Source organism: Suillus discolor (genome assembly GCF_016758755.1).
Source record: "Suillus discolor strain FC423 chromosome Unknown F5147scaffold_91, whole genome shotgun sequence".
Classification (NCBI taxonomy): domain Eukaryota; kingdom Fungi; phylum Basidiomycota; class Agaricomycetes; order Boletales; family Suillaceae; genus Suillus; species Suillus discolor.
This window is the reverse complement of record NW_024541338.1, coordinates 82,734-108,289: the sequence shown is the minus strand read 5'-3', so window position 1 is coordinate 108,289 and position 25,556 is coordinate 82,734. Positions and strand designations below refer to the sequence as shown.

Genomic DNA, 25,556 nt, shown 5'->3' with positions numbered 1-25,556 from the left:
ATGACAATGCAGATGTTCTCGTGGTACTGTGCAATCTAGTATCTGACTGGTGTCCGTCTTGCTTACTCACAACTCGCATTCGCAGCACTTCGCAGTGAAAATTTTCGATGTCACCGTCAATTCGATGGCGGATGAGCGTACAGCGTCAACGATAAACGATGAATTGGTCGAACTCCACGTTACGCAGCTCCCTCAAAAGTTCTACCATTGTCAGTCAGGTTCAAGTTCGGCAGTGGGCTTTGATGGATCCTGAACGTGTTCGCGCTGTCCCACTTTTTCTTCCTCCGCCTTCTCACTGTCCTGTCCCGTAGACCAAAAGGCCTCCCTCAAAACCAACAGTTAAGTTTCGTGACCTGGACAGTACTCTTTTCGATGTCGATCTCGATAGCAACGGTCAGAAAAGGAAACACGACAACTCCGAGTCGCAAGCAGAGGCTAACCCGGAGCCGCAGGACTCTAATTCAGACTCGGAGGACAATTGGTTGGAGGAGAGCGAGGACCCAGAGATTGAGCGTGATCCAATGTACAGGTCTTGTGATACGAGAGTACTTGTGGGTAGCGAGGATGCTCATCTTGATGCTCCTCGATTGTTGGACTTACTATCAGAGAAGCCGGTGGAAGGGGCAAGCAGGACACCTCAACTACAGGATAGCACAGTTCCAATGCCTCCGGGAGGGCCTGTCCAGTGGGCATTTGCATTACCGTAGCGAAAAAATGTCAAAATGACCTGAAAAAACGCATTTTTTGAGTCTGTCAAAAACTGGTCAAAAACTAGTTTTTAACTCGTGTCAAAAACCCCTCGAGGGTGGGGGTGAGTTAAAAACTCGTCGTTAACTCCGTGGGTGATTTTTCACGGAGCCCTAATCAGGAAACCGGCGAGAAAAAGGTTTTTATAGGTGCCCACGTCTCTATAGTAGCAAGAACCCAAAGCAAACTCGACGATGCTTTAAAAGAGCTTGAGGTTCGTGACCGAGATGAAACCCTCTGTTCGTTCTGAATGTCGTACATAGGCCAATCGCCAAAGCCCAGATCAAGTTTTCAAAGCCTTTTCCTTCTCCCTCGACACCGCAAAGGAGTCTGCTGCTGCTCTCCAAGCTGCTAGCGATGCCCACGGCGGCAAAGTCCCAGATGCAGTTTTCGCATGTGCAGGTGCTGCGAAACCTATGTACCTCCTCGAAATGCAGCCAGAAGACCTCTCAAGTGGAATGACGAATGGGTACTGGATACAGGCATGGACTGCATTCGTGAGTCGATTGTTCAACTCTTTCAGATCATGGACAAGAACATGACGTTTAGCGAACAATGAACAGGCTGCTGCTAAACAAATGGTGCGCGAGAATAAGAAGGGGAAGATCATGCTGGTGTCTTCGACGCTTGGATATATGTCTTTGATTGGATATTCGTCGTATTCGCCTGCAAAGCACGCTCTGCGTGGTAAGTAATGGCTGTCTGCTTTGCTCTGGGGTGATGCTGATGACACGCTTGGTAGGACTGGCTGATTCGTTGCATTCAGAACTAATGTTGTATGGTATCGATACTCATATCCTCTTCCCTCCGACAATGTATACCCCTGGGTTTGAAGAAGAAAACAAGACGAAGCCGGCTATTACTAGAAGGATTGAGTCGGCGGATGAAGGTCTGACAGCGGAGCAGGCTGCTGCTGGATTACTCTCAGGTATGTCGTCTCGTCAGACTACAGCTACAACTTTAACCCAACCTTTGGCCTGGTTAGGTGTCGAGAAAGGTCATGCACGCAGCACACATCACCGCTGATCTCATTACGAGCTTGTTCCGAGCTTCAACGCGTGGTTGTGCACCTAGAAGCAACGCTGCTCTCGATTTCGTGTTGGATTTGGTTGCTCTTGTATGTCCCTACCTTATCATGATAAGTTTGAACTCGTGATTAACGCTTGACTGTAGGTTGGCATACCGATTTGGAGACGCTCGGTTGACAAGCAAGTGCTTGCACATCGCGCTGAACATAGGGAGTACTTGAGGACAAAGGGATTGGTTGACTGAGGCTGGAGTGTTGAGTTTGCAGATATACCCCATAGCTTTGCTTTCGTATTGCCATCGACTGCGTAGGATGCAACGTTCATCTCTGCAGTCACGTGCTTGATATTCTTATGAGATGACCACCACCAGGTTTGGTCGAGAACTTTGTAGCTAAACGTTAAAGCTCTAACACAGGTCCATTCTAGTGCCAAACTTTTAAAGCTCGCACTTCCGCTCGTCAAAAACCATGGATTCACCCAAGAAGTGCTGTCCTTGTCGGCGTTGTCCCTACCCACACCACTAGCTAATCCTCTCCCAGACGCGAGCGTGACTGCGCTGTTTGGCCCAGGAGACGATGCATGTAGGACGCTCGTGCATGCGTGGCTTGATGATGCAAGGCGTAGGATGAAGGAAGAGTCGACAGAAAAGATGGGAATGGGAGATGTGTTGAAGGCAAGGCTGAAGAGCAACGAACCGGTGCTGGAGCACCTTCCAGAGGTAATTGATATTTATTCGTTAAAAATTATCTAGTTGATGGTTGTCACGCAAATTACTTATGCTTGGTGTTTTAGGCATTTGCACTCCTCGCTTCCTCACCCTTATTACCTCTACTTCTGCTCCCGGTGGACCCTGCGCCGATAATCAAACATACTGCTCAAGTATCTAACCAGGCGTGCTGGATCGCTCATGGCGATGTGCAAGAGGTTTGACACTTCTTTTCGCATGTGTTTAACTAATCTATAACTAATTCCACTCCCACCAGTCATCTTGGTACACCCGCCGAGCAACCATCTCCGCCATCTACCTCGCCGCTGAACTTCACCAACTGACTTCCCCAAAGACAGCACCGGCATTCTTGGATTTGCTCCTGGAGAATGCTGAGCATGCAGGAAAGGCTTTGGACGAGACGGCTTTTTTTTGCGAGTTATGTTTGGAAGAGCTGGAGAGGGATTGTAAGGAGTTCTGGGGTGTTGGTTTGATCCTGAGGGGTGCGGGGTGTCGTTCACACGCGAGATATATGCATACTCGTTAGTTTCTAAAACTACATTTTCGAAGTTGATGCGTGATGCAAATGTCAGGTCTAGTACTGACCAAAGTTACCATATGTGCACGACTTCACGGCGGATAATGCTCAGATAAATGAGGGTAAAGTGGAGTGCGCACATGGCATCGACACCATATTGGAAATCGCTCCGTCCTTAGTCTTACAATATGTAGATGGGAATATCAATGGCTTACCGATTTACTGATGTTTGCAATGCCACCGAGAGCACCAAAGCAGAGAATAGTCGCTACAGCATTGCTTGAGAACTTAAAGCTTAAAGTACAAAGGAAAATAAAAATTTCTTTGATGCTGTAGCTGTGAGAGATGGAATCTGCGGAGCAAGGTTCAATGTGATGTGATGGCCACAGTAACATCAGATTGAAGCGCAGCCCTGGCCAATGACAGATCAATGCATAGCTGACCATAGCCATGATATGATGGCATAGTACAATGTATCAACACATAGCCTACATCAGATTGAAGCACAGCCCTGGCCAATGTCATTGGCCAGGGCTGTGCTTCAATCTGATGTAGGCTATGTGTTGATACATTGTACTATGCCATCATATCATGGCTATGGTCAGCTATGCATTGATCTGATGTGCTGGCACTGCCAGGCTATGCATTGATCTGATGTATGCATGTGGCTGTGTTTAGTAACATGTTGATCTGAGATTCAAGTTAGTAGTATGGGCTATGTCAGGCTATGTGTTGATATGCTATCTGCACAGTATATAAAGAGATGTGAGCAGCAGATATTGGCCAACAACTTCAAGCATATCATTCTTCTAGCTTACTCAGGCTGCTATACAATGTCCCACCTCACATCTCTTACTGATGTCTATCTCCATGATGAGGACCATTCCTATGCTATTCAAGAGCCCTTTGTATCTACCTTTGGGAACCTGCTATCCATTAATACTAGGTTGCTCAGGAATACTGAACAGACAATTCTAGATAAGCTAGTTGAGGACCTCAAGTCCAATACTAGCTATGCCAACTGGGTTTGATTCTATTCTATATTTTTATATCATACTAATCAGTGCTTTAATTTAATAGCATTCTGTTGTCTATAACTGGACCCAAGTGACCATTGGCATGCACTTGCCCTTGCATGAGTCTCTCAGTCTTTTTGTCTCTGTGCTTTGGAAAAAAACTAAAGGAGCTTCAAACCAGGAGCAAAGTAACTATGAAGTTCAGGAGATGCTTAAAGATGCTAAGCAACAAGCTTTGAGCACTGTAAGTTTTGAACACCAGTATAATTAAATGAGATATCACTCATAATTTTCATTAGCTCAAACCTCTTTCAAGAGTCACTTGGCAACTGAATTTGAATGACATGGCCTCAGACTCAGAGGATGAGTCAGAATCAGAATCAGATTTCTCTGAGGAAGAGATTCTGAAGACAAAGTCCAGAACTTCAAGTAAGTTTAATCCTTCTACAATGATACATTATTATATTAATATATATAAAAGACTATTCTGAGAACCAAGCTTTATCCATTTGTCAAAGATGGAAGAATGATCTTAAAGCTTACTTTATAGCCTCAAACATCCCTGTAAGTTGTATATTTCTTTGTATTTCATAAACATTAATATTGTTCTAGCACACTCAGCTAGTGATGACTGAGGAACAGATCATTGAAGTGATTCAGGCCTGTCATAAAATAGGTTCAAAAACTTATAAGAGTACACACTGGTTAAATGCTGTGAAGGTCAGTGATATAGTAAGACTATATTATTTACATTACTGATCCACTATGTTTATAGGAATCTGGTCTTCTTGATATGGTGGCCTTCATTTGCAAACCTGATACCTCCCTAGAGTTATCATCAGATCACCTTGCTACTAGTTTTAGACAACATCAGTGGAAGAATAAATTTGGTCTTGTATTTGGTCTATGGTCACTTGGGCTTCCCACTAGCAGTACTGCATCTCAGGTAAGCATAGTTCCAGATATTCTGATCATACTGCTATATTCATGAAATACACTTCAAGGCATCACTGGAGCTTCATACTATTGTCAAACCCATGCTTGACAAAGGATCCAACAAAAAGGCTAAGAAATTTCCATTAGGACAGGCCTTTATCCAAGCACTAGATGAACTTGACAATACCCATTGTTTAATTCCTACTGCTTCTCAGCCACTTGCAGCAGGCTTTCTGAATAATGAAGAGTCATTTATTCAAGCCTATCACTCTTGGTTATACCCCTCCATAATTGCTCGTGGCTATTCTGTAAGCCTTTATTTGATTTATACATGACATTCTCCTTAGCTAATGAATTTTTTCATAGGTGAAGCATGAGCCTAAAGAGTTATATTCTCTTATCAGCTCACAGGTTCTAAATCGAGACACATTTGCAAAGTCCAAGATTTCTTTGAAATCTTGGAGACTCACCTGCATCATAAATGAAGTCATTGAATATCGAGAACATATCAAAAGGGTCAGGAAGGAAGTATTTTGGATTAATAAAGCTCAAGAAACCTTGAAAGTACAGCAACCTCTTACTGACAGTGGACAACAAGGTATAGTTAATCTTACATTCTAGTATTGTTGTATGCTAATTATTATAAAAGATGATAGGGATCACTCACGCTCTTGTATAACCTGCCTTAATCTTCCTAACCAAGACAAGTGCTTGCAGAAGATGGAAGTTGAAAGACGATCAGATGCTCATAAATTCCAAGGATCTGTCATAACCTGTGCAGATGTTGATGACTATCCTCTACCCAAGGTATATAGCACAACTAAATCTTAGGGCTCATCAAAACTTACACAATGTTGATAGACTGGCAGGAGCAGCAAGATTACTACTAAGCCAGTATGCTATCACCCAAATAGCCTAGGTTTGACAGAAGTCAGTGCAAGTTCTGACATCATTGGAAGATGTGGGCGCCATGCTGTTCGCTTTATTGACAAGCAAACCAAAAATTGTGTAAGCCTTTACTTGTATCTTTTTCATGTATTCTCAACTAATATCACTGTAGGTTGGTGGTGTTATCTTTTCTGCCATGAAACCCGGCACGCTTCAACAAATGAAAGACAACCATGGCAGCATCATCAACCATCCAAGTGTCAAACGTGGTGCTGCATTTCAGGCCTATAACTATGGAAAGATGATCCCATATGGCGCACGTCAGCCCCAAGGTGGCCGTAGAGGCGATTGCTACACCACCTATCCTATGTTACGTGGTGACACTCAAGAAGATATCAAGGCAATTTTCAGGCATATCAAGGTACTTTCACACTTTCCCATGTTATAATTCACTCACAGTATGATTCTAGGATGCAGAAACTCTCCTCCGTACCATTTCATACGCTGCTCCTCTTGTTGTCAAAGATCTCCAAAATGTGACATCAGAGGCAAAAGCGCACCGCCTTGGGTCCACCGGATGTGTTACATTTTATTGCCGTAACTACGTTGCGCCACAGCACAAAGACCACGATGTCTCGTGGACCATTAGCACCCAGCTTGAGAGGAGAGGTAGAGATGATGAATGGAATTTTTCATTTACAGAGTGGGGGGTCTACATTCGCAACGTGGACAATACTACCTGGTGTGTGATTTTCGATAGTAATTCTCTCTCATCGCTAATAGTTACAAGGTGGTTTGATTCTTCTGACGTCCACGGAACTATCATGCCGGGTAACCGTGTACTTCAATCACAAGGTGAATGCCTCTCAATCGGCATTACCATGACAGCGAGGAAAAAGGACCAACAACAGGCTACTAAGATTCGGGATATGCACCAGAGGGCTCAGAAACTCACATTCGCTAGTCCATTTGGGGCTGCGGGAGTTTGAGCACCTCTTTCGAAATTTGGGGTCGATGAAGCACCTTCATGATCGACGTTCGGGAGCACAGGGTCACGGAATACTTCGAGCGCCGTTGTACAATCTCAGCCTTGTTGATATAACTCAGTACGCTCGGATAGAATGTACTCCTTGACATCGATGCAGTTTAGGTCGTCGCACATGTCTCTGAAAACTCTGCAGAAGGCTTTCAGTTTGCGAAGGTCAGTGTGATAGCGACACGTCGATAAAGTTAGTTGTCGAACTTCATAACGTGGGCACAAGGGGATGGCAGGGTGAATGTCATATTCGATTGATGCAAGGGCACGCTACCGCAGACCTAAATTACATGTAAACGAAGGTGACTGCAACAGGAACGACTCGTCCTCGTCCCTGTACCACAAATGATGCTTATCACTGAGAACGAACATATCATCAGCCCTCCTGCACTTCAACTAGAAGCAAGAGTGCAAGACCACCAACTCACCTCGAACGTCAACGGCTTGCACAGCCTGTCGTTTCGGTTGACGTGCCGTTTGCCCAATATGTCCGATGACAGCCGGATGCCATTGACAAAGGTCCTGACATCAAGCAAGCGAGAGGATGAAGGGCTTTCTGCAAGAACAAGGTCAGAGCATATTGAGGACCGTGCACAAAGACACGTGCAGATAACACATGCCTGTCAACAAACTCGACGCTGACGCCGAATGCACCGCTAAGGCTTTCAAGAGTGAGGCTGCGGTAGGACTCGAGAAGTTGGCTGTATGCCAAAATGCGCATCTCTCGTACATAGTAGCGGGTATGAGGCGAGAGGAGTCGCAAGGGCAGGAGATGCGTCTGCTCGAGGGTCGCTATGGGCATGGACACGACATGTCAGTCATTATAAATCACATCAGACAAACAGGGGCCTCGGAAGTGGATTGTGGGCGCGAAGAAACGTACCAAAGTCGTAAAGGTTGTCTAAGAGGTCTCCAAGGATCGGGACTTCGGGCAAAACAGATAACTTCTGGTGCGGTAATGAGCTACAGGAAATATTATCAGCGGCGGAAGATACCAGTTAGGAAAACGAGCACACCCGTTTCTTGAGATCTACTCGTTTGAGGGTGAGGGGATGATGGTGAGAGTGACGAAGTCGTTGTAGGTTGTGAGTTCAGTGGCAGTGAATGTCGATAGAGCGTCAAGGAGACGTACACCACCAGTCATAAACTGGCGGATGGCTAATTCGAGTAACGCAGAATGAGGCATACCCGCAGAAGTTACTAACTTATAATACGGCGCCAATTCTGCACACACCACCGATCTGGTCAATGCAAGTCAAGGTACCGAGATGATCTAATTACATACCGTGTGCCTTAATTCCTTCGAGTCACTGTTTTCTTGCACGAGTGAACAGGTGCTGCGGGAGGCCGAGATCTGGTGTGGAGACCCGCCGAATTACGGCGTGAAACACTTAGACGGTTCGGACGAGAAGTAACGTTGCTGGAGAGTTGGGGCAATAAGAGTGAACACGTGCTGCGGGAGGCTGAGATTTGGTCCACGCCGAATTTCGGCGTGAAGCAATAAGACGGTTGGACGAGAAGGAACGAGACAAGATCGAAGAGCAATGTGAGTAGCCAAGAGACCCGAGTCCGGTGCGGTAGTTACTGGTAATAGTATGGAAGGAAAACTGAACAGTCACGTGGTTCGATTTTGTAAGCAGTATGGCGTCTCTGATCCGAAGTCTTTGAAGTGTCTTTGAAGTGTCTCTGGAGTCAATCGTTCCAGTTCATCCGACCGACGTTCGTCGTCCCAACAGCATCACCGTCCAGTCCGAAAATACCGTTTACACCGACAATCATATCACCGCCAAGTACCTCAACCGCGGTGCTGATGTCGTGGTCTCAGATGGCCAGTTCACTATTTTGCCTACTGTCAAGCCTTATGAGTTCCAAACAACCCGCAAGGTTGGCAAGACTGGGTATGTCATCTATAAGTTTCGAAATGTACTATCATCTGACATGCACGCGCGATGGCAGACTCCACTCTCTGCGTGACCATCATCGCAAACAGGCACCAGATGTCCTGGAACACCAAGGAGGGAACCAGCAGCCCAACTACATTGGCTCTGTCCTCCATGCGTCCCCTGTTCGCATTAGCACTGAGCCGGGCACAGGTAAGGAAGTCCATGTCCCATCTCTGACGTGCTTCCAATGGTACACCCCAATGACCTTGTTCTTGGTGGCTGGGACATTTCCAGTCTGCCCATGGACAAGGCGATGGAACGTGCCAAGGTGCTCGACTACGATCTTCAGCGCTAGGTCAAGCCGCATATGGCCCTCCTTGGTCGTTCTCTTCCTTCCATCTACTATCCCGATTTCATTGCTGCCAACCATGAAGCGCTGATTTGCCGTTTTAGGCCGAGAACCAGCTTGATCGTGTCGTCGTTTTCTGGACTGCGAACACGGAATGCTACAGTGACATCATCCCCGGTGTTAACGACACGCCTGACAATGTCCTTGCTACGATCAAGACCATCCTTACTGAGCTGCTTACTCGAGTCAAATACCGCGGGGAGGGCCAGACTGATTTTGCGCCTCTCCACGCCGTCTTGTCACTCCTTTCATACATGTTCAAGGCGCCTCTCGTCAAACCTGGTCAGTACTGTTTTGGCTTATAGCCCATCATCACGCTAATGTACGCTCCCAGGTACCGACGTTGTCAACAGCCTCGGCAGGCAGCGTAACGCGCTTGAGAGCTTCCTGAAAGCCTGCTTTGGTCTCCAGGGCAACAGCGACCTTCTCTTGGAGACTCGCATCTGGTAAATGCCCACAATTTTTCTTTGCTATCATTGAGCAGTACGCCTGGTTTCAACTTGGCGTCACCGTCGGCCCCGAGCTTTCCCCGAACAATTCCACTCTTACTCCCACTCCTTCACCGGATGCCGGAGGCACAGGCCAGAGCGAAGCCTTCGACGCGTTTCTATGTAGCAGTCTAGTCGAACTCACGCAAGAACTCGAGCACGAAATCCACGCACACATCCTCCCCTCTCTCCAATCCTTGAAACCCTCATCGGTTGCCCCACTCAAGCTCCTCAGCGCGCTGCACACTCTGCATCCACTACACATGCACCTTCTGCACCTCCCGATCACGTGGCTCGCAGAGACAACCGAGCTTAAAGTGTAAGCTCACAGACACATTCCGACAGCCATAGCACAGAAGGCGGTCGAGTTCTGTCAAGAGCCTCGGAGCTCCGAGCTCAGTGGCCAAGTTATCATACCGCAGATAGTGTGCTGCCTGCATACCAAATGCCAACCACGCCTACCCGGACCAGCTCGCCGCATACCCCCACTCGACGCACCACTGACTTGCAAGGGCTGCGCGCGCTCTACCAATGTGCTGCCATACATATGTGTATTCCACCTGCTGGAGTGTCGTATCGTGGTCTACCGTTCCTCGAGTTGCGATCTGGAGACACGTTCGATGTGCTCAGGGAGTGTGGACATCCAAGCACACATCCTGATTTACCGTTATAGTGGACGATGGGGAGGCTATGGGTGTTGGGACTTGGCGGACGGTCGCTTTTTCCCCTTTGGCATTTGATATCAATCTGAATCTAAGGTTTCGAGGTGATTGTTTCCGGTTGTACTTTCTGTTCACACATCTTTACCCACTTCATCTGCATCCATCTTATGTAGTAGTACATCCGCATGCGCATCAACGATCCCTGTAGCATACACATACATACTTGTATTGGGTTTTCTGTAGATGTTACATACATGCTTATGTAATCGAGGAGGACAGTTCCAAGTGCCTACCCAACGGTGAATTGCCACTTGATGTCGTGGAACAGCCGTCTGTCAAATTGCCTCTGTGCTCTCCAAGCAGTTTCAGCATGATCATTGCAGGACTCACAGTCTCGATCCACCCCAGTGTCACTCACGACGACATTTGAAGTTTAACGTTCAGCGCTCAGCCTCGGCGCGAGCTCAGCAAAAACATTTTGGATCTCATCAATAATGCGCCATATCCTTCCTGCGATCACCGCAATCAAGCCGCAACGGAATGATATATTAAGCGCTCGTCGACATCATCCACAACTCGACAGTCTTGAGCATGGCGGACAGCGTAATGTGAGGCCAGGCGTGAGCGTTGTGATTCAGATACAGAGTGGAGATGGTGGAAGTTGTTGTCACCGTGAGCCTTCAAAACTTCATGTGTAGCTAACTGTTTCGTTCCAGCAATGGCATTATAATTTATGCGAACATGGTATAACAAGGGCTGCGCTCACAGTTGACCCCAAGAGCGACCGTCTTCAACTCTTCAAGCCTTTCACGCCTTTCGATGGCAAGACCTTCGTGAGCACGCTGCCCTTGATTGAGCCCCGCTACCTTGGTGGTCGGTCTTTCGCTCGTATCCACGGGATGAACTTGAAGAAGCAGGGCATGCTTGGTCTCACTTTCGCTAAAGGACTCTACGATAAGATTTGCTGGTATTAAGTAGAGTCTCCTACTGCTCAGGAAAACACGACGACTCGATCAACGGTAGACATGCTGCCCAGGTATAGTAAAGACTGATGTACTACTAATTGACCTTGGTCCAGGTCGCATTCACTCCCTTCGTCACTCATTGCAACGTCGTCGTCTGCCGCCGCGTTCAGCTATATCATCTGAATTCCAACTCATACTCTCGCAACCGTCCCTGGTGTTTCCATAACACTTTCAATCATCCTTCCGGCCCCATGGCACTGTCAGCTCAATCATACTCATATATAATCGTTTAGCTTTTTTTGTTTGCATCGTTTTCACCGGTTTGTATTTACTTTACAAAATAAACTCGATTCTTCATTTTGCCTTCGTGTGCTAAACGAGTCGTACCGTCCAGGAGTAGCAAACATTACAGAACGCTCAGAGTCTCGTATAACCTTGGCGTGCCACGTTCGCTGATGTGCCCACGCGCAGGTTCTCCCGCTAATTCTACTCGGACATCTTTGGTCTCAGCGCTTACTCTAATCATACCAGCGTCTATCGTGCCCAACAACTACACGTGCAGTCATCCCCTAAACCCTCATCTTCCTCTCACCCTCTCAGCCAAACTTCATCTACAGTCCACATATCCCTACCACCTTCTCCTACCGCTCATTCCACCCACCACTAAGCCCAGCATCGATCCTCATCATTTTATTCCATTGTTCCATCATGCCCAGTAGCGCAGAACTCCAATCCATAAGACTTGAAGGTAGGTCACTCTGTATCACCTTCGTATCTCTTTTGTGATCCTCCTGCTCTATCTACAGTTATCAGCGCGAAAAATTTCAAAGTCCCCTCCTCGCGCATACCTGCAGGTATTTACGCGTCCATCAATATCAATAGTGAACCACATCGACGGTGCGTCCTTTGCAAACACCGCGCGCGTATACCACTCATAATGATAATTTTCAATTTCTCTTATTTTTCAGATTTCTGCTTGTGGCACCTTTCATCCCCAACTCCGCTATCGTCGATACTGAGCAGGAGGACGTTGCATGGTGCACTTGCCTCTTTATTATACTATGGAATATGGAGGAGAGATGGAACAGGGCATAGTTAATTCACGGTATGATGATATGCAATATCAGCCCTCTAAAGCTGCAAGCCTCGCGCGAAGTTGCTCGATTTCGGTGTCCTAGTGAAATAGTACCACCGTCAACAAACGAAGATCACGTTTGCTGAGAATAACCCACTTTTTCTCGGCGAACTCGTTCGATTTCAGCCTGCGCGCAAATCTACGAAGACAAGTACAGATCAACAAACAAAGACCATGGTTTTTTTGCTACGAATAATGCAACTCTGTTTGGCGAAGTCGTTCTATTTCGGCACCTTCACATTCGTGTGGCATGGTGTAACCCAACACAATCATGTGATATATGAGTCACGTGCCAGCCGATGATCTTGAACTCGAGTCTCTGTCTACCTTTTTGTTTAACTCGGTGTAGAACGGTTCAACCTGGTTGGGAAGTCCTAGTATTATCCGCATCTCTCAACTAGGGAATATCATACCTCACCCCTTCCCACCAAAAAATTCTGCCATTGAGGCCAAATTTACCATAGGGCAAATCCCACTACCGCCATAGCGAGAATTATTCAGAAACAAACAAGCTCATGCGTTTTCAGGTGTTAGTGCCCAACAAACTGGAAGAACTATCCCCAACCATCCGGCGGGCTTGGGCTGCAGCAACCTCACTCTCCCAGGCTGTCTCTGAAGGGGGATGCCCTCTTGCTGCAAGCTGAACGCATCGATGTTGCACCTAAAAAAATCCCCGACTCCGCTCAAAGACACTGAGACGAGATATGAATGTCACGTAGCGCCTCCGTTTGCGGTCATCAATGCAGGTCCTAAATGCACAAAAGCTCATATCGAACAAATTACACTTGAACATTATCCGCCACAAACAAGCGAGTCTGTGGAACTTACACAACGACTTACGCTCTTGTGCGATACTTGGGCCCTTTTCAAGGCTGCGAGGGCTTGGGAGCTAGAAAAGAGGGGGAAGAGGAAGAAAGACCAAGACGACGAGGACATCGAGAGACTTTCTCGCGGAAGTAAACGCTCCATGCGGTCGCAACAGCACTCTACACGTGGTCATACCCCAAAGTCTGATCAACCCAAAGATCAGCCTCTACCGGGTAGTTGCAAGCGCAAATTGTCACCCGGTTTAAGTGGAGTCACTCTCGCCAGTCGTGCAGTCTTACACCTGAAAAAGCGACTGAGGACAGTCGACTTGAAAACGAGAGTCAGAGACTGGGTTGAGGAATCAACCCGAGCATCTCTAGACCCAGATCCTTAAATTGTCCTGTGCTCGCAGCTACTAAGTCATACATCGATGTGAATCATTGGTAGCCAATCCCACTTCTATCCTCCCCCGTCAGCCACCCGTCAATGGTGTCAACGTCATGGTGAATGGCAACGGATATCTTTCAATGAACGGTGACTCGCATGTCAAGTCTGAGGAACCGTCCAAGAACTGCAGCAGACGAATGGGACTTACTACTCCGGCCGATATCGACAAGTTTGACCACGACTCCATTCGCCGGGTAAGAATTGTACCGCAATTATTTTCTCAAGCAGCTCACACGTACGGTTAGGCTCAAGCGAAAACAAACCTAATCTCTCGACTATTATTAACAGTCCTGTGAGAAGCGAGGGCAGCCTATCCATTCGACGGACGTAAGGAATGAATGTACTAGGATAGCGCCCGATGGACCAACCTTGGCCTTTGAGAGGTTTCCAGTGCCAGGGTAGACGCGGCTCTCGAGCAGGTGTACTTCGGTAAGAATCATCTTGCCATCTAGCTTTTTTAACTCTGTCAAGAGTGTGTCGATACGCGACAAAGCTAGCTCGTACTGCAGTGCTTCAAATTGCCTGCACCAATAATCAGCATCGTCGTAAGAAGTAGCAGTATTCTTACAGGGAAACGAGATTAATTTCTAAGTTTTGTTTGACGAATATGCGCTTTGATCGCTCGATGTGGTCGGTTAGGACGTCGAGTTGAGTTTGCCGGCTGTTAGGGACATTAATCAAGTATGGCAAGTCGAGAACAGAGGGGCGCTCACTCAGCATGGCGGTCTTTGCCTTGGCATCACCAAAACTTCAAAACCTAGAGATGAGAAGATAAGGTCACGTACTAGCAGTTACAACAGGCCCGGCAGGTACCAGCAGCTCCAGATACGTTTGACAAAGACGCCTTGTCCTCTGAGGCAGACGTCCCCCGTCGTCGTAGCACACTACTCGTGGAATCAGTGGCTTCATCCGCTCGCCTTCTGTCAAAGTCTGCAACGAGCTGAGCAAATGACAGAAATAGAACCTCGGCTTGGGCAAGAGTAGAATCGAGTTCAATGGTCATGCTGAGCTCGTTGCAATACTAAAAGAAATTAGACTCAGTTTTCGGCAAGGCTAATGAACTTCAGACTTCACCTTCAAAATCAAAATCTCGTCGAACTGATCGAATACCTTGTTAGAGAGGAGATTCCATGGCAGGTAATTAGGGTACACGCCTCTACAAGATACCGGAGGATCATATCCCGATGGGACTCTAATACCGCCAAAGCGACGAAGAGAACAAATTCATTGCTGTAATAGTTCGTCCACAACACTCCCCATAGACACAGAACATCGTCAAAAGAGAATTCGCGTTTGAAAGTGATGAGAACCCATCTGGGACAGACAGCGTCAAGAATGCCTTGTCAGTATGTTTCAAGACTTACCGGAAGCAGAAGAACAAATTGAGACCGTCAGTTTTTTCTGCAGCAGACAAGATCAGATAGCTATTTAGGCAGAGAAAGGGTTTAAGAATGACCTAAATGTCGATATAGATCAGGATCCATGACACTGATCAGTTCTTGGAGCGTCGAGAGCTGCTTCTTCATTCCGCTCTGATCGCGAAGGAGATTTTGAATCTGTTGTAAAAGTCAGAGGCAGAATCATCATTCGGTTTCACATATACTCACCATACAATTCATTACCTCCGCAAAGCACCAGAAGGTCAACTCCTCGTCGGAACCCATCACAACATACAAAGGAGCGCAAAGGTCCGACATGCCCTGTACGTACCCTGTTCTCTCTTATTGAATACCGCACATGAATGTAGTAAACCAAATCCGCTCACCAAGCTCTTTGTTGTAAAAATTGTACGTGGGGAGAATGCCTGCGAGACGACCGATGTGTTCATTACTGGGAGATTGCGCACCGATATCCGACATTTGAGGAGAGATCGTAGTATACCGGCGGTTCCCATTTAGGCCGTTGTCAGCGGTATCCTCATAAGCACTGGAGAACAGTGGCTGAGTGCGGTCCGTGCGACGACAATCCACATCAATGCGGTAACGTTCTTCGAGGACATCCGGTCTGACAAAGACCTTAGGCACGCCACACCACTCATCTTTGATCTCATTATATCGCTTTCTACAGAATGGGTCAGAAGATATAGATCTGGTGGAGAATGCAACATTACCTCTTCTCCTCCCACTTCATTTCCCTCTCACTCTCAGTGATGTCCCATTCTTGGACACCAAGTATGAAGGGCCACATTTTCTTCCTCAGGCTTCCATGAGGAGTGATGCCTCTCCTAAAAACCTGGCGCCTCATCTCTTCAAGTCTGACTTTCGGTCGTCCATCATTATCAAACCACTTCGCCCAAAGCGCCTCGTCTATTGGGTGTGCCGGGTCTCGAGACCTTTTGGGAGAGGGAAGGTTGATCGTAGAGTGAAGAAGCTCGAACACGCCCAACGGGGATATCTCTTCAACCACATTCGAGGAGGAAGAGGGCAATGCCTGAGCCTCTCGTTTACGCGCTCGGTCGCCTTCTTCAGCCACTATGCAGGCCCAGCGAGCAAGATATACCCTCGCACTCTCAAACTCACCAACGCCCCCTTTCTCCACCCAACTGACCACTCCAAGTCGCCATTAACATTGACCAGACTCCTGACAGGGTCTGGGAGATGCGGGACGATTAGCTTAGCGAGAGGATGAGGAAGAATATTTTGCGCGGCGTGGCGCGTGGCTCTAGTGATATTTGAAAGCAGCGCCATCCGTGCTTGTGAGCTAGTCTGTGTGGTCGAGATGGAGGGCGGGTAAAGAGAGCGATGTAAAGCGGATGAATGAGTGGAATATGGGTTGGGAGGGTTTGCAGGAACACTAGATAATGGACATGGTCGCCTGTGAGCAGGTATAGGTGAGTGCGAAGAAGCATACGATGATTGCGCAAGGATATCATCCACAGCATCGTCATCGAATATCCGAGTGGTGTGCGTGTCTATGTCGGCTTTAGATGGATCGACGATGAATAAGGAAGGCTGTAATGTGGAGCGGAGTAGGTGGGCATAAGATCTTAGACGAGAGAGTAAATCCTCCCCTCCCCATGAAGTAGAGGGTCGAGAAGATGATGGTAATGATGTAGGAGAGTATGCACTAGTGGCGTTGTGCCTACAGATTAATATTAGCAACATTCGCCAGACAGGTTTACTTAGCTCACCTCCCACACCATAACACCAGCATCTGAAAATTATGGTTAGCCCTGCTCATGAATACACAGGATATTAGACGCACCCCATCCTTGCTTGTAAGCTTGGTCTACACACTGGGCGAGTAGGGTGGTGCTCATATAGCCATTGCTCGCATCCGCGGTGGTGGCTGGCTTGCAGATCACCAACTTGTCTAAAGATACTCCTGCTGCAGCAATCTGGAAGACTGAAGTCTTCGGCCACGTCGAAGACAATTTCGTAAGGAGGCCAGAACACGTTGTGTACTCAGTCGTGCCCTCTGGAATAGCTGGTCAATGACGAGCAAAGATAAGTGACTGCATGGCTCACGATTGTAGAACTATATGAAACCGGGAAAGGTGTATTGGTATCATGAAATTACCCTTTTTCAAAAAAAAATACTTGCTTGAACGTTGTACTGTAGGGTAGCGAATGAGCTCGCAATAATTTACAGCGATTTTCGCACCTACCCAATCAATTAACGATCCAATATTCTTGTTGACCGTCAAATAAGCTCCACTAGAGTACGTTGAGGAGAACCTATAAACAGGGATATTCAACTCGGCGGCGGGTCGCATGAATGCGATTGGGCTAATTACCATGGAGCAACAGCTAGATAAAGGTCGAGAAGTCAGCCAGGTCCAATCACTGGATTTTAAGGCAGACTCACGTGCGTGCGTTAAAATGTATTGACCTGCAGCGTGTTGTCAGTACATCCCCATCGCTCATAATAGAACTAGTAAACATGCCTTGCGGAAGCTTTGCACGAAGAGCTTTGGTGAAAGTGGTCAGCCATTTTTCTGCTGATCCATTCTCGGCATTCATGGCATTGAAGTCCTGTTGCAAAGGCAGGGTTCAGATGTGGACTGAATAGACGCGTTGTCGGTCGGACGGCTGCAGACAACATGAAAGACTTAGAGCCAGAGACTCGAAGTCTAGACAACTGTTCGAGTTCGGGAGCAATCGAGACGATCAACCATTGGGTCAACCCAACAGTCCAACCAATACGATGGCTGGACGCACGCGGCGTCGTGCCAGGCCAGTTGGCTAATAACTTGTAAATATGTACGGTAGACAACAACCCAGCTTTGCGTACTCTTTGCCTAACACAACTTGGCACTAACAGACAGTTCGGTCCCATAAAGTTTGAAAACCTTGTGGAGAAACTCAGTCACTGTTCCTGTTCGACAACTGTTCGATATCATAATTACATCGTTTGATCGAGGTACCTGATTTGCGAGGCTTGCACTGGTACTATGGCGAGTCCACTGACATGTCTTCGTGCAATGTAAATGTGGCACAGTTTGCATCTTGTCACGGTTAAACTGGAACACAACCCAGTTCTTCAAGTCGTGAACGCCGCTACATATCGTGTCATTCAATGACTATGTCTGTAGTGCTGTTAGCTACGCCGACCCCCATCTCTGTACTTGGCAAGGCAATGGGAAGTAAAGCGCATCCAACTTGGGTCTGGTGATAAGTAGTAGTACGGTCACCAAATCAGATTCTGCATGCGTGCTATATGAGTATGCGATAATTACAAGAGATAATATACACCGTGTTCGCTTGGATCCCTCATGCTTCATTGTCCTGATTCTTGCATCAAGACCCATTTATCACCCACTCGTGCATCCGACCCGAACCCACGTTTTGAGGATCGTCTGGGTCTGCATTGGGCAAGTCCTCTTTTCCTATTTGCGCCAGATCCGTGTACGCTTGTTCTTCACCGTGACCGCCATCCTGGCCGCCTGCTTCGCCAAGGACTATGGCGTCCGCGTGTTGGGCATCTTCACCCCAGTGTCCACCGTCTCGGTGATTGCCGTGCCCGAGGGTACCATGAGTCCTAGCCACCAATCCTCGGCCTCGGCCTCGGACCCCTTGCCATCCACGTCCATGACCTGCGGACTGGGCGCTCCAACTTGGTTCCTGCCACTGACCAGCTTGCACAGCATTTGCCTGACCAGGGAACGCGACTACACCACCCGTCATTATAAACTGCATGAGTTCTTCTTGAGTCGGTGTATCGCCGTAAGTACTGTGCCACATCTTTCCCAATGCTTCCCACGATGAGGGCGCAGTGAAATCAAACGTTGTGATATCAAATTGATCAAGTCCTGGTTGCTGCAGCGCTGGCGCCGAACTCGGTTTACGAGTTTCGACTTTCTGTGTAGATGTACTGGCAGCTACCGAGGGCAACTGGTCTGATACAGGTACACGATTTTCGGGTGCCGCCGTACGGGCAAGGTTTACAGATGGAACCATCGGAGGCTGGGTTTGAGCATCGACTGATGCGGCTCTAGGAGGAGTGGCAGAAGACGGTCTAATATCTCGTCCAAACTCGTCTTTTCCAGCTTCAGAAAGTTTTGCCGCATTTTGATTTGGGGCTACATCTCTGTTTGCTGCAGGTCTCTGAGGCGGACTATACGGACGTGGTCGCTGCACATTGAATCTGCGTGGGCTTCTGGAACGGCTATTTCTTGGCCGTGGTGAAGAATTCCAATCTCTATCTTTGAAACGATCATGGTCACGATCATCCCATCTACCCCGGCCCCAACCACGACCACGAAAACCACGCTGGAATCCCCCGCGTGAGTTGGAATCGTGAAAACCATCACGCTCTCTTCCGTGATCAAATTGGTTTGAACGGCTCTGCCAAGAATCTCTACCAGGATTGTGTTGGGTGTGTGAGGAAGAATAAGGTTGTGGCTCGCTGTTTAGATGAGAAGGGTGAGGATGTTGTGGCGCAGACGAGGGTTGTGTATTTCGCAATTGGATTGCAGGTTGCGTTGGAGCACCATTGGGGGCGTTTGCTGTCAAAGCCAGCTGTTGCAACAACGCTAGGTGCCCAGTGAGGGGTGGGGTAGACGCAGTGTTTGGCTGCAGGAACGGGATCAGAAGACCTCCAATTCGCGAAAGTAGGCACTTACATGCGTGGCTGCCCGGCGGCTTGTGCAGCTTGTCCAAGCAGGGCCAAAAGTGTGCGGCCAACTCCATCCAAGTACGACATCGTAGATTAGGTGCGAGCGCAGGAAAAGATAAGCATTGTTTTAGTGCGCGCAGGGAGAGAAAGAGAAAAATCAAAAGTCTGGATGAGTTGGGGGGTGTGCCAGACGCCCTGGGAGCGTGAGGAGTACAATTGTTGGAGCGAGCGAGTGGAACGACATCGGCTAGGGAGGATGATGTTTTGGTGCAATGAGATGTGGGGCGTGGGGGGGGGCTACGGTGAGTCGGTTGCGCTAGATTGGGTGAATGTGCTCGCAGTGCCTCTCATGCCTGTACCGCTCAGAGTGTAGTGTCCACGCAAGCGACATTCAGAAGACGAGATACTATCATCATCCGGAGGTACGTTGATGCTTCGTATTCTTCTGCGTGTTCGAGGTCGTCGAGGTGAAATCAGAGGCGAATGGATGCCCATGTGGTGAGTGCAGCCAGAGCATCTGGTGATTGCGGTCTGGAAGACTGCTATCCCGGCCAAGAGCACAGCAGTGGCTTCTTGGTCGCAGGAAAAAGCGATGCTGGGATACCCTCATCCCTAGTCGATAGCATCACCAATAGGCCTCGCACTCCGTTGACTAGGGCATGTGGTTTGTGCCTGCAAGCTTACGATGATGCTATATGGTGCGCAGCAGGCCTCCCGTTTCACTGTGACGCCCTCTGATGCTTTTGGCGGACCGGGTTGGTTGTCATAAAACACGACAGCCTCAACGCGGACCGTACTACTGCGCCTGGGTCGATGTACGTCCAGTCAGCTGTTGCAGATTCCAAAAACTCGTGAGAGGTTGTTGTGCCTGAGTTTGATAGCAGGGATACGCTCATCCATCTGGTCCCTGAAGGAATCTGTAAGTAGCATGAAGAGAGCGGAGCGCGAGTCGACATACGCAAATATAACTAGCAGAATATCACCAGCCGGATGAAGAAGCTAATGATGATCCCATATATTGGAAAGCGGGAGGATTCTGGTCAAATTGCGGACGCAAGTGTTTTTGAAGGTACACGCGCGACGTCTGTCAGACCATGGTCTTTGAATGCGACAAAACGCTAAAAAGCGAGGCGCCTATATGCTGGTATTTCTCCATGCCTTCCCTGAACCGACGGTTGTGCCAAAGAGATCGCAATGCTGAGCACTTTGGTGACAGGGACGAGATAGAACGTGGGTTGCGTGCCCACCACAGTGATGCAGGGAATAGACTCAGTGACGTGGACACTGTTTGCTAACGCTCTCCGCATTTGCTCCTCCCGATCAGCAAGATCCCGTGCGATCATTGTGAAAACTTTTTCGTGGCGTCGCTGAGCTGCTTGTGTGCGATCAAAGCAGTAGCAGGATAGCAGGCACATCCAAGCTGGCGGAAGCGATCTGCATTCGTATGGGCAATGGATGATTTGCCCGTGCCAGAGTCGTGATCTCATCCAGGATTTCATCTCGGGTCCCTGGCAAACACTTCTTTCTCGTGTCTAACCCTGCTTCTCTCGCATACGCCATCCCGCTCAGGTCTGTGTCCTCGACTGGAGCATGGATGTAAGAAAATGTCAAGAGTCTACCACATGATGCACTTGATTAGCTCCTGGGCACCATCCAACACCGCCGTGTCTCGCACTGCCCTATCTCGAAACTGCTGCATGAGGTCGTCGAACATGGTGGTCGTCGAAATGGTGTTGAATCTCTTTACTGCGTCGTCGGCTTCCGATGACATTTCTGCCGAGCCCGATCCCTGGAAAGCAATGTCGTGAGTTCGATGACGACTGCAGGCCGCCAGTAGACATACAAAAGTTCTTGCTTTTGGAGTAATCGCAAAAAAAATAAGAACACTCGAGCATTTGCTGACATATCCACGCGACAACACTTTCCATCGGTCGTTCTGGATGAGAAACATGTATGCTTCAGCCATTTTTGAAAGAAGCTGGGTGAAATGTTCATTGGTCAGGCATACATGAGAAATGTCGAGTACACTGGATGGGTACCTTCAACCCCATGCTGCCTTGGCCATGTTGCCTTGGTGTATGGGTAGATCTGTGCTGTACGGTAAGTGATACGGGTAAGTTACTGCCCGATGAAATTCCGTACCTCTGCTATCCAAGGGAATTGAACTTGGAACGAGAGCAATGGGGTGATGTTGGGTTGGTGCATATACTTACGTTTATTAGTAAGCTATATTATTGCTAATTGCTAATTATAGAATAATCACCCCACGTGACCTGATGATGTGAAAGAGGGGCTAGGAGATTTTTTTTCGAAAAGATGCCATTTCAGCAGCTTCGTCATGGCAAGGGGTAAAACGGTCCCCCTTGCCATGACCAAATTTCCCGTGCTTGCTACCCATGACCATCATGGACTGTGAATCATTTCCAAGTTTCCCTTGGTTGACGTGCTTCAACCGAGCTTCAATGTCATAAAGTGTCTTTGGCTTAGATTGTTCAGTCAGTTTGTCGATTTCACACGATTCTACATATATTTACACGATTTTCCACTTGCAGGTTCTGACTAACATAAGCTTCGATGTCCAGGACTCCAGGTCAAGCTACAAACTATTTGATCGGTTTCGATTGTGGACAGCAGCACGCCCGTCTTCGCGTCCTAGATTTTGTTCAATCCTCCTGTGGCAATCATTGATGCCTCAGGTGAGTATCTCACTGCGTACACCGCCTCGTGTCCTGTCTTGATTGGATTCAGACCTTCGACTGGTTCGCTGCTTTCCACATCCCACACTCTTGCCGTACCATCATGTGATCCGCTCATAACTCGCCCACCATTTGGACTCTAGCACACTGACTGCGCCAAAGTAGTGTGTCCTTTCCATTTCACGACAACCTTCCCCGCCTCGACATCCCACAACCTCACTGTCCCGTCATAGTCTCCGCTTGGCAATAGTCTTGCCACTTGGAGACAAAGACATGGCCATTATTAGTAGTGCCTTATCCCTTTCATCTCGTCACCCGCTACCTATCTGTACACCGCTCTCTAGGTCCCATGGTCGAAGCGAGCTGTCGCTCGAACATGTGATGATGTGCTGCCCACCGGGCAGGTGTGCAATGCCCCTAACTCCCTTGGTATGGCCTCGTATCGTCTTGCAGGGGGTTACTGCTAACGTCTTTTTCACATTAGCGGCAGTGGAAGACATAATGGGCGCTCGGGGATCTCGAACAAGGGAATCGTGGGCTATAATTGATCATGGGACGAAGCTGCGAATTTTCCGCCAAGTCGCCCTTGCCAAACAATTAATCACCTCTCGCGATTACTAGACCAAGTGAGTGTACGATCGTGTTGGTCGCGCGTCTTATCTCTGCGTAGCCTATTCTCTCTCGCAAACATGAGTCCCTCCTCCGGCCAAAGCCGCGGCTCGGCTTGGGCTCAATGACAGCTTTCAAAACAAAATGAGCAAGCGTGTCAATCTTCGCGGCAGGATTGCCCACAGAATAAAGTGTTGACGAAGACCGACCGATTTGCGAGATGTTGACCGGGACACACTCTGACATTTTCAAGTAAGGCATAACAAATGGTCGAGAGATGAACGATGCCACTGACCGACGGCCAAAGCCAAAAGCGAAAGCGAAAAACCGGAGATCATCGCGCACACGACCTGCATCATCAATCCAACGCTGGGGATTAAACGTCTGTGGTTCTGGAAAGACTTCAGGATCGTTTGCGATAGCCCTGAAGCACGAGCGTTAGACTTAAAGGTGAGAGGACGAAAATGATTGCCTACTGACCAATGGTTCCCAATCACAGTCGCACCTGCCAGAATGAGGTAGTTCTTTCAAATGATGTCCTTACTCGTGCGATGCGCAGACCCTGTGGTGCAAGGTGGTCGTTCATTATCGGCTAGACAATGTATTGTTTTACGCTGACCTGATGGTGTCCTATAACTACGACAATCCTATGGCCCTGTTTGAGCGAGAACACAGGTCCGTATTGTTCTGTCCATCTCGCGAATTGAAATGGCGCACTGCGTGAGGGGTTAGATAGAGATCATGTTGGTGTCCTGACAATGACTTACTATGACTTTAGCATCGTATTTCCTAATAGCCAACGTCCAGGCGGTCCAGGCGGTAATGGCAAACGTCTTGCGGCCTGGTATCGTTGTTTCACTATCCAGATGCTGGCTTAGTAAGATAATGATAAGGGTGCATGCGGCAATGATAATTGCCATTGAAATGGTCCAGCTTGCTGATAGTCACGATTCACCCCGCTACTTTGCAACGCGTCAAATACTCCAGACAATTGGTCAGCTTTGACGCTGGCTATAAAATTTTAAAACTTCAGCAAAGCCTTACACAAAACCACCATGCCAGAGTGGACGTGTACAGGGTGTGCTACTGTATTGCGCTTTGAAGAGGTTGATCAGAAGAAGGTCATCGGCAAGCACTGCAAGGCATGTGTACATCGGCAGAAGACTGCTGGTACCTGGCCAGTTCCTGCCATCGCAGGTACATTCTGCTGCCCCTTCCGATACCGCGGTTGTAGATTTTCAAACCAAATTGACCGAGTGCGCAAGCACTATGCCAAGTCAGTCGAGTGTCCAGGGCCTGGGACGGGAGACACACCCATGACCATCTACGGTCCTGCTGCTTCATTGTCATCGCAGGAACTGGGGAAATTTGTGGAGGCTTCATATCCAGCGGTATGTACAATCATTACTTCATCATAGTCTGATACTGATTTACTTAGGAGGGTCTGACTCCAATTGTCAAGACTGTGGACTACCGTCCTCGGGCGGCCAATGCACCCATCGCAACATCATTGTCATCGGCCTTGCCGCCCACTCAACCCAAATCAGCCTCGCCACCCACTGAACCCAAACCGCCCTTGCCGCCCACCAAACCCAACACACCTGACGTTCTTGTCGCTGAAAGGGTTCTTACCGATCATGCTGCCCCACTTGAAGGAGGGGTCTGCATTGAGATCTCTTCAGCTCAGGCTGCAGGTGCGTACACGCTCCTCTAAAAATCCTATCTTCTTAGATTATACAGTGCTCCTGGATGATACAGTAGTCTCTGATGATCAGGGCGACCCCGTCCCTCTGGATGATATGATAGTGCCCTTGGATGATCCTGTCAGCTCCCCTGCCCCAACAGCTGATCTCGTACCTTTGGATAGCTCAGCACTCTTAGACAACAGTCAGGGGAATCATGGCCCAGTGGGGGATGCAGTGCCCCTGGTTGATCCTATCACTGTAGCTGTCCAGAAGGCGGATAATAAACGCAAGGAGACTGCGTCTAGCAGTGAGACGGTAAGTCGTTTATTATCTACATGTATTACACTGATATCTGAAATTAGGATGGAAAGGGTGTGCAAAAGCGCATCAAACTCAACGCAACACCTACATACAGAGTACATTGTCCTAGGTGCAACGTATACATTGATGACAATAGTGCATCGCTCAGAGCTCATTTTAAGGAGAAGAAGGAGAAGAAGGAGAAGGGCAGCCTAAACCAATGGCATGTATACAGTTTCAGCTTTACACCAGCATGGGGAAACCGCAATATTCGTATATATCGGGAAGAAGATTTAAGGTTTGTATGCGCATGTGGCAAGTTTTCAGATTACAATCAGGACGCAATAGAGGAACACCTCAGCTCAGTGGATCACACTAATACAACAGTGGTGGACGGGCATGGCAAAGATAGATCCAAGCCTTGTTGGACCAGGGGGTAGTTACAGACTTATTTGTGTGCGGCTGGGGTTACAAATATTGGACATTGAGTCCTTTGATTGATCATCAAACATTCCCCT

General features: G+C 48.2%; 10 protein-coding genes across 10 annotated transcripts; 6 read left to right on the top strand and 4 right to left on the bottom strand.

Annotated features, from left to right (window-relative positions):
• Positions 1 to 124: 124 nt before the first annotated feature.
• On the top strand, positions 125 to 2,019 carry F5147DRAFT_748032 (uncharacterized protein; the record flags this gene model as incomplete). The annotated part of the gene is made up of 7 exons (XM_041440014.1): positions 125 to 209; positions 897 to 961; positions 1,011 to 1,244; positions 1,311 to 1,434; positions 1,490 to 1,675; positions 1,758 to 1,864; positions 1,921 to 2,019. The coding sequence occupies 7 exons, from the start codon at positions 125 to 127 to the stop codon at positions 2,017 to 2,019; spliced, it is 900 nt and encodes a 299-aa protein (XP_041286839.1).
• Positions 2,020 to 2,119: 100 nt separating this feature from the next.
• Positions 2,120 to 3,084, top strand: F5147DRAFT_722483 (uncharacterized protein; the record flags this gene model as incomplete). The annotated part of the gene is given in 5 exon segments (XM_041438916.1): positions 2,120 to 2,145; positions 2,202 to 2,494; positions 2,510 to 2,511; positions 2,571 to 2,699; positions 2,759 to 3,084. Coding segments are annotated over 5 exon segments (648 nt in total), but the record flags the coding sequence as incomplete, so codon positions are not given.
• A 768-nt stretch (positions 3,085 to 3,852) lies between these two features.
• F5147DRAFT_657719 (uncharacterized protein) lies at positions 3,853 to 6,848 on the top strand (the record flags this gene model as incomplete). The annotated part of the gene is made up of 13 exons (XM_041434310.1): positions 3,853 to 4,044; positions 4,100 to 4,279; positions 4,335 to 4,464; positions 4,517 to 4,599; positions 4,648 to 4,755; positions 4,811 to 4,981; positions 5,040 to 5,279; positions 5,338 to 5,569; positions 5,753 to 5,778; positions 5,833 to 5,979; positions 6,032 to 6,280; positions 6,330 to 6,601; positions 6,650 to 6,848. 13 exons carry the CDS (start codon positions 3,853 to 3,855, stop codon positions 6,846 to 6,848), a joined length of 2,229 nt encoding a protein of 742 aa, XP_041286837.1.
• Positions 6,849 to 7,331: 483 nt separating this feature from the next.
• Positions 7,332 to 8,081, bottom strand: F5147DRAFT_779706 (uncharacterized protein; the record flags this gene model as incomplete). Its single annotated transcript, XM_041442342.1, has 3 exons — positions 7,332 to 7,687; positions 7,779 to 7,858; positions 7,930 to 8,081. 3 exons carry the CDS (start codon positions 8,079 to 8,081, stop codon positions 7,332 to 7,334), a joined length of 588 nt encoding a protein of 195 aa, XP_041286836.1.
• Positions 8,082 to 8,490: 409 nt separating this feature from the next.
• Positions 8,491 to 11,311, top strand: F5147DRAFT_779705 (uncharacterized protein; the record flags this gene model as incomplete). The annotated part of the gene is made up of 7 exons (XM_041442341.1): positions 8,491 to 8,527; positions 8,577 to 8,793; positions 8,852 to 8,960; positions 9,232 to 9,469; positions 9,522 to 9,554; positions 9,607 to 9,994; positions 11,092 to 11,311. 7 exons carry the CDS (start codon positions 8,491 to 8,493, stop codon positions 11,309 to 11,311), a joined length of 1,242 nt encoding a protein of 413 aa, XP_041286835.1.
• A 699-nt stretch (positions 11,312 to 12,010) lies between these two features.
• F5147DRAFT_779704 (uncharacterized protein) lies at positions 12,011 to 12,397 on the top strand (the record flags this gene model as incomplete). Its single annotated transcript, XM_041442340.1, has 3 exons — positions 12,011 to 12,050; positions 12,109 to 12,199; positions 12,271 to 12,397. The coding sequence occupies 3 exons, from the start codon at positions 12,011 to 12,013 to the stop codon at positions 12,395 to 12,397; spliced, it is 258 nt and encodes an 85-aa protein (XP_041286834.1).
• A 1,575-nt stretch (positions 12,398 to 13,972) lies between these two features.
• On the bottom strand, positions 13,973 to 19,835 carry F5147DRAFT_822544 (uncharacterized protein; the record flags this gene model as incomplete). The annotated part of the gene is made up of 20 exons (XM_041443739.1): positions 13,973 to 14,213; positions 14,260 to 14,439; positions 14,477 to 14,712; positions 14,766 to 14,789; positions 14,852 to 15,005; positions 15,056 to 15,092; positions 15,148 to 15,247; positions 15,299 to 15,402; positions 15,457 to 15,752; positions 15,802 to 16,153; positions 16,207 to 16,772; positions 16,829 to 16,844; positions 16,896 to 17,108; positions 17,159 to 17,168; positions 17,241 to 17,246; positions 17,299 to 17,440; positions 17,499 to 17,665; positions 18,476 to 19,705; positions 19,756 to 19,774; positions 19,831 to 19,835. 20 exons carry the CDS (start codon positions 19,833 to 19,835, stop codon positions 13,973 to 13,975), a joined length of 4,098 nt encoding a protein of 1,365 aa, XP_041286833.1.
• Positions 19,836 to 23,041: 3,206 nt separating this feature from the next.
• On the bottom strand, positions 23,042 to 23,639 carry F5147DRAFT_822543 (uncharacterized protein; the record flags this gene model as incomplete). The annotated part of the gene is made up of 3 exons (XM_041443738.1): positions 23,042 to 23,477; positions 23,534 to 23,558; positions 23,615 to 23,639. The coding sequence occupies 3 exons, from the start codon at positions 23,637 to 23,639 to the stop codon at positions 23,042 to 23,044; spliced, it is 486 nt and encodes a 161-aa protein (XP_041286832.1).
• A 6-nt stretch (positions 23,640 to 23,645) lies between these two features.
• F5147DRAFT_722479 (uncharacterized protein) lies at positions 23,646 to 23,924 on the bottom strand (the record flags this gene model as incomplete). Its single annotated transcript, XM_041438915.1, has 2 exons — positions 23,646 to 23,769; positions 23,821 to 23,924. Coding segments are annotated over 2 exons (228 nt in total), but the record flags the coding sequence as incomplete, so codon positions are not given.
• Positions 23,925 to 24,108: 184 nt separating this feature from the next.
• On the top strand, positions 24,109 to 25,539 carry F5147DRAFT_657714 (uncharacterized protein; the record flags this gene model as incomplete). Its single annotated transcript, XM_041434309.1, has 6 exons — positions 24,109 to 24,444; positions 24,492 to 24,747; positions 24,794 to 25,053; positions 25,101 to 25,168; positions 25,196 to 25,340; positions 25,426 to 25,539. 6 exons carry the CDS (start codon positions 24,109 to 24,111, stop codon positions 25,537 to 25,539), a joined length of 1,179 nt encoding a protein of 392 aa, XP_041286830.1.
• Positions 25,540 to 25,556: the final 17 nt, after the last annotated feature.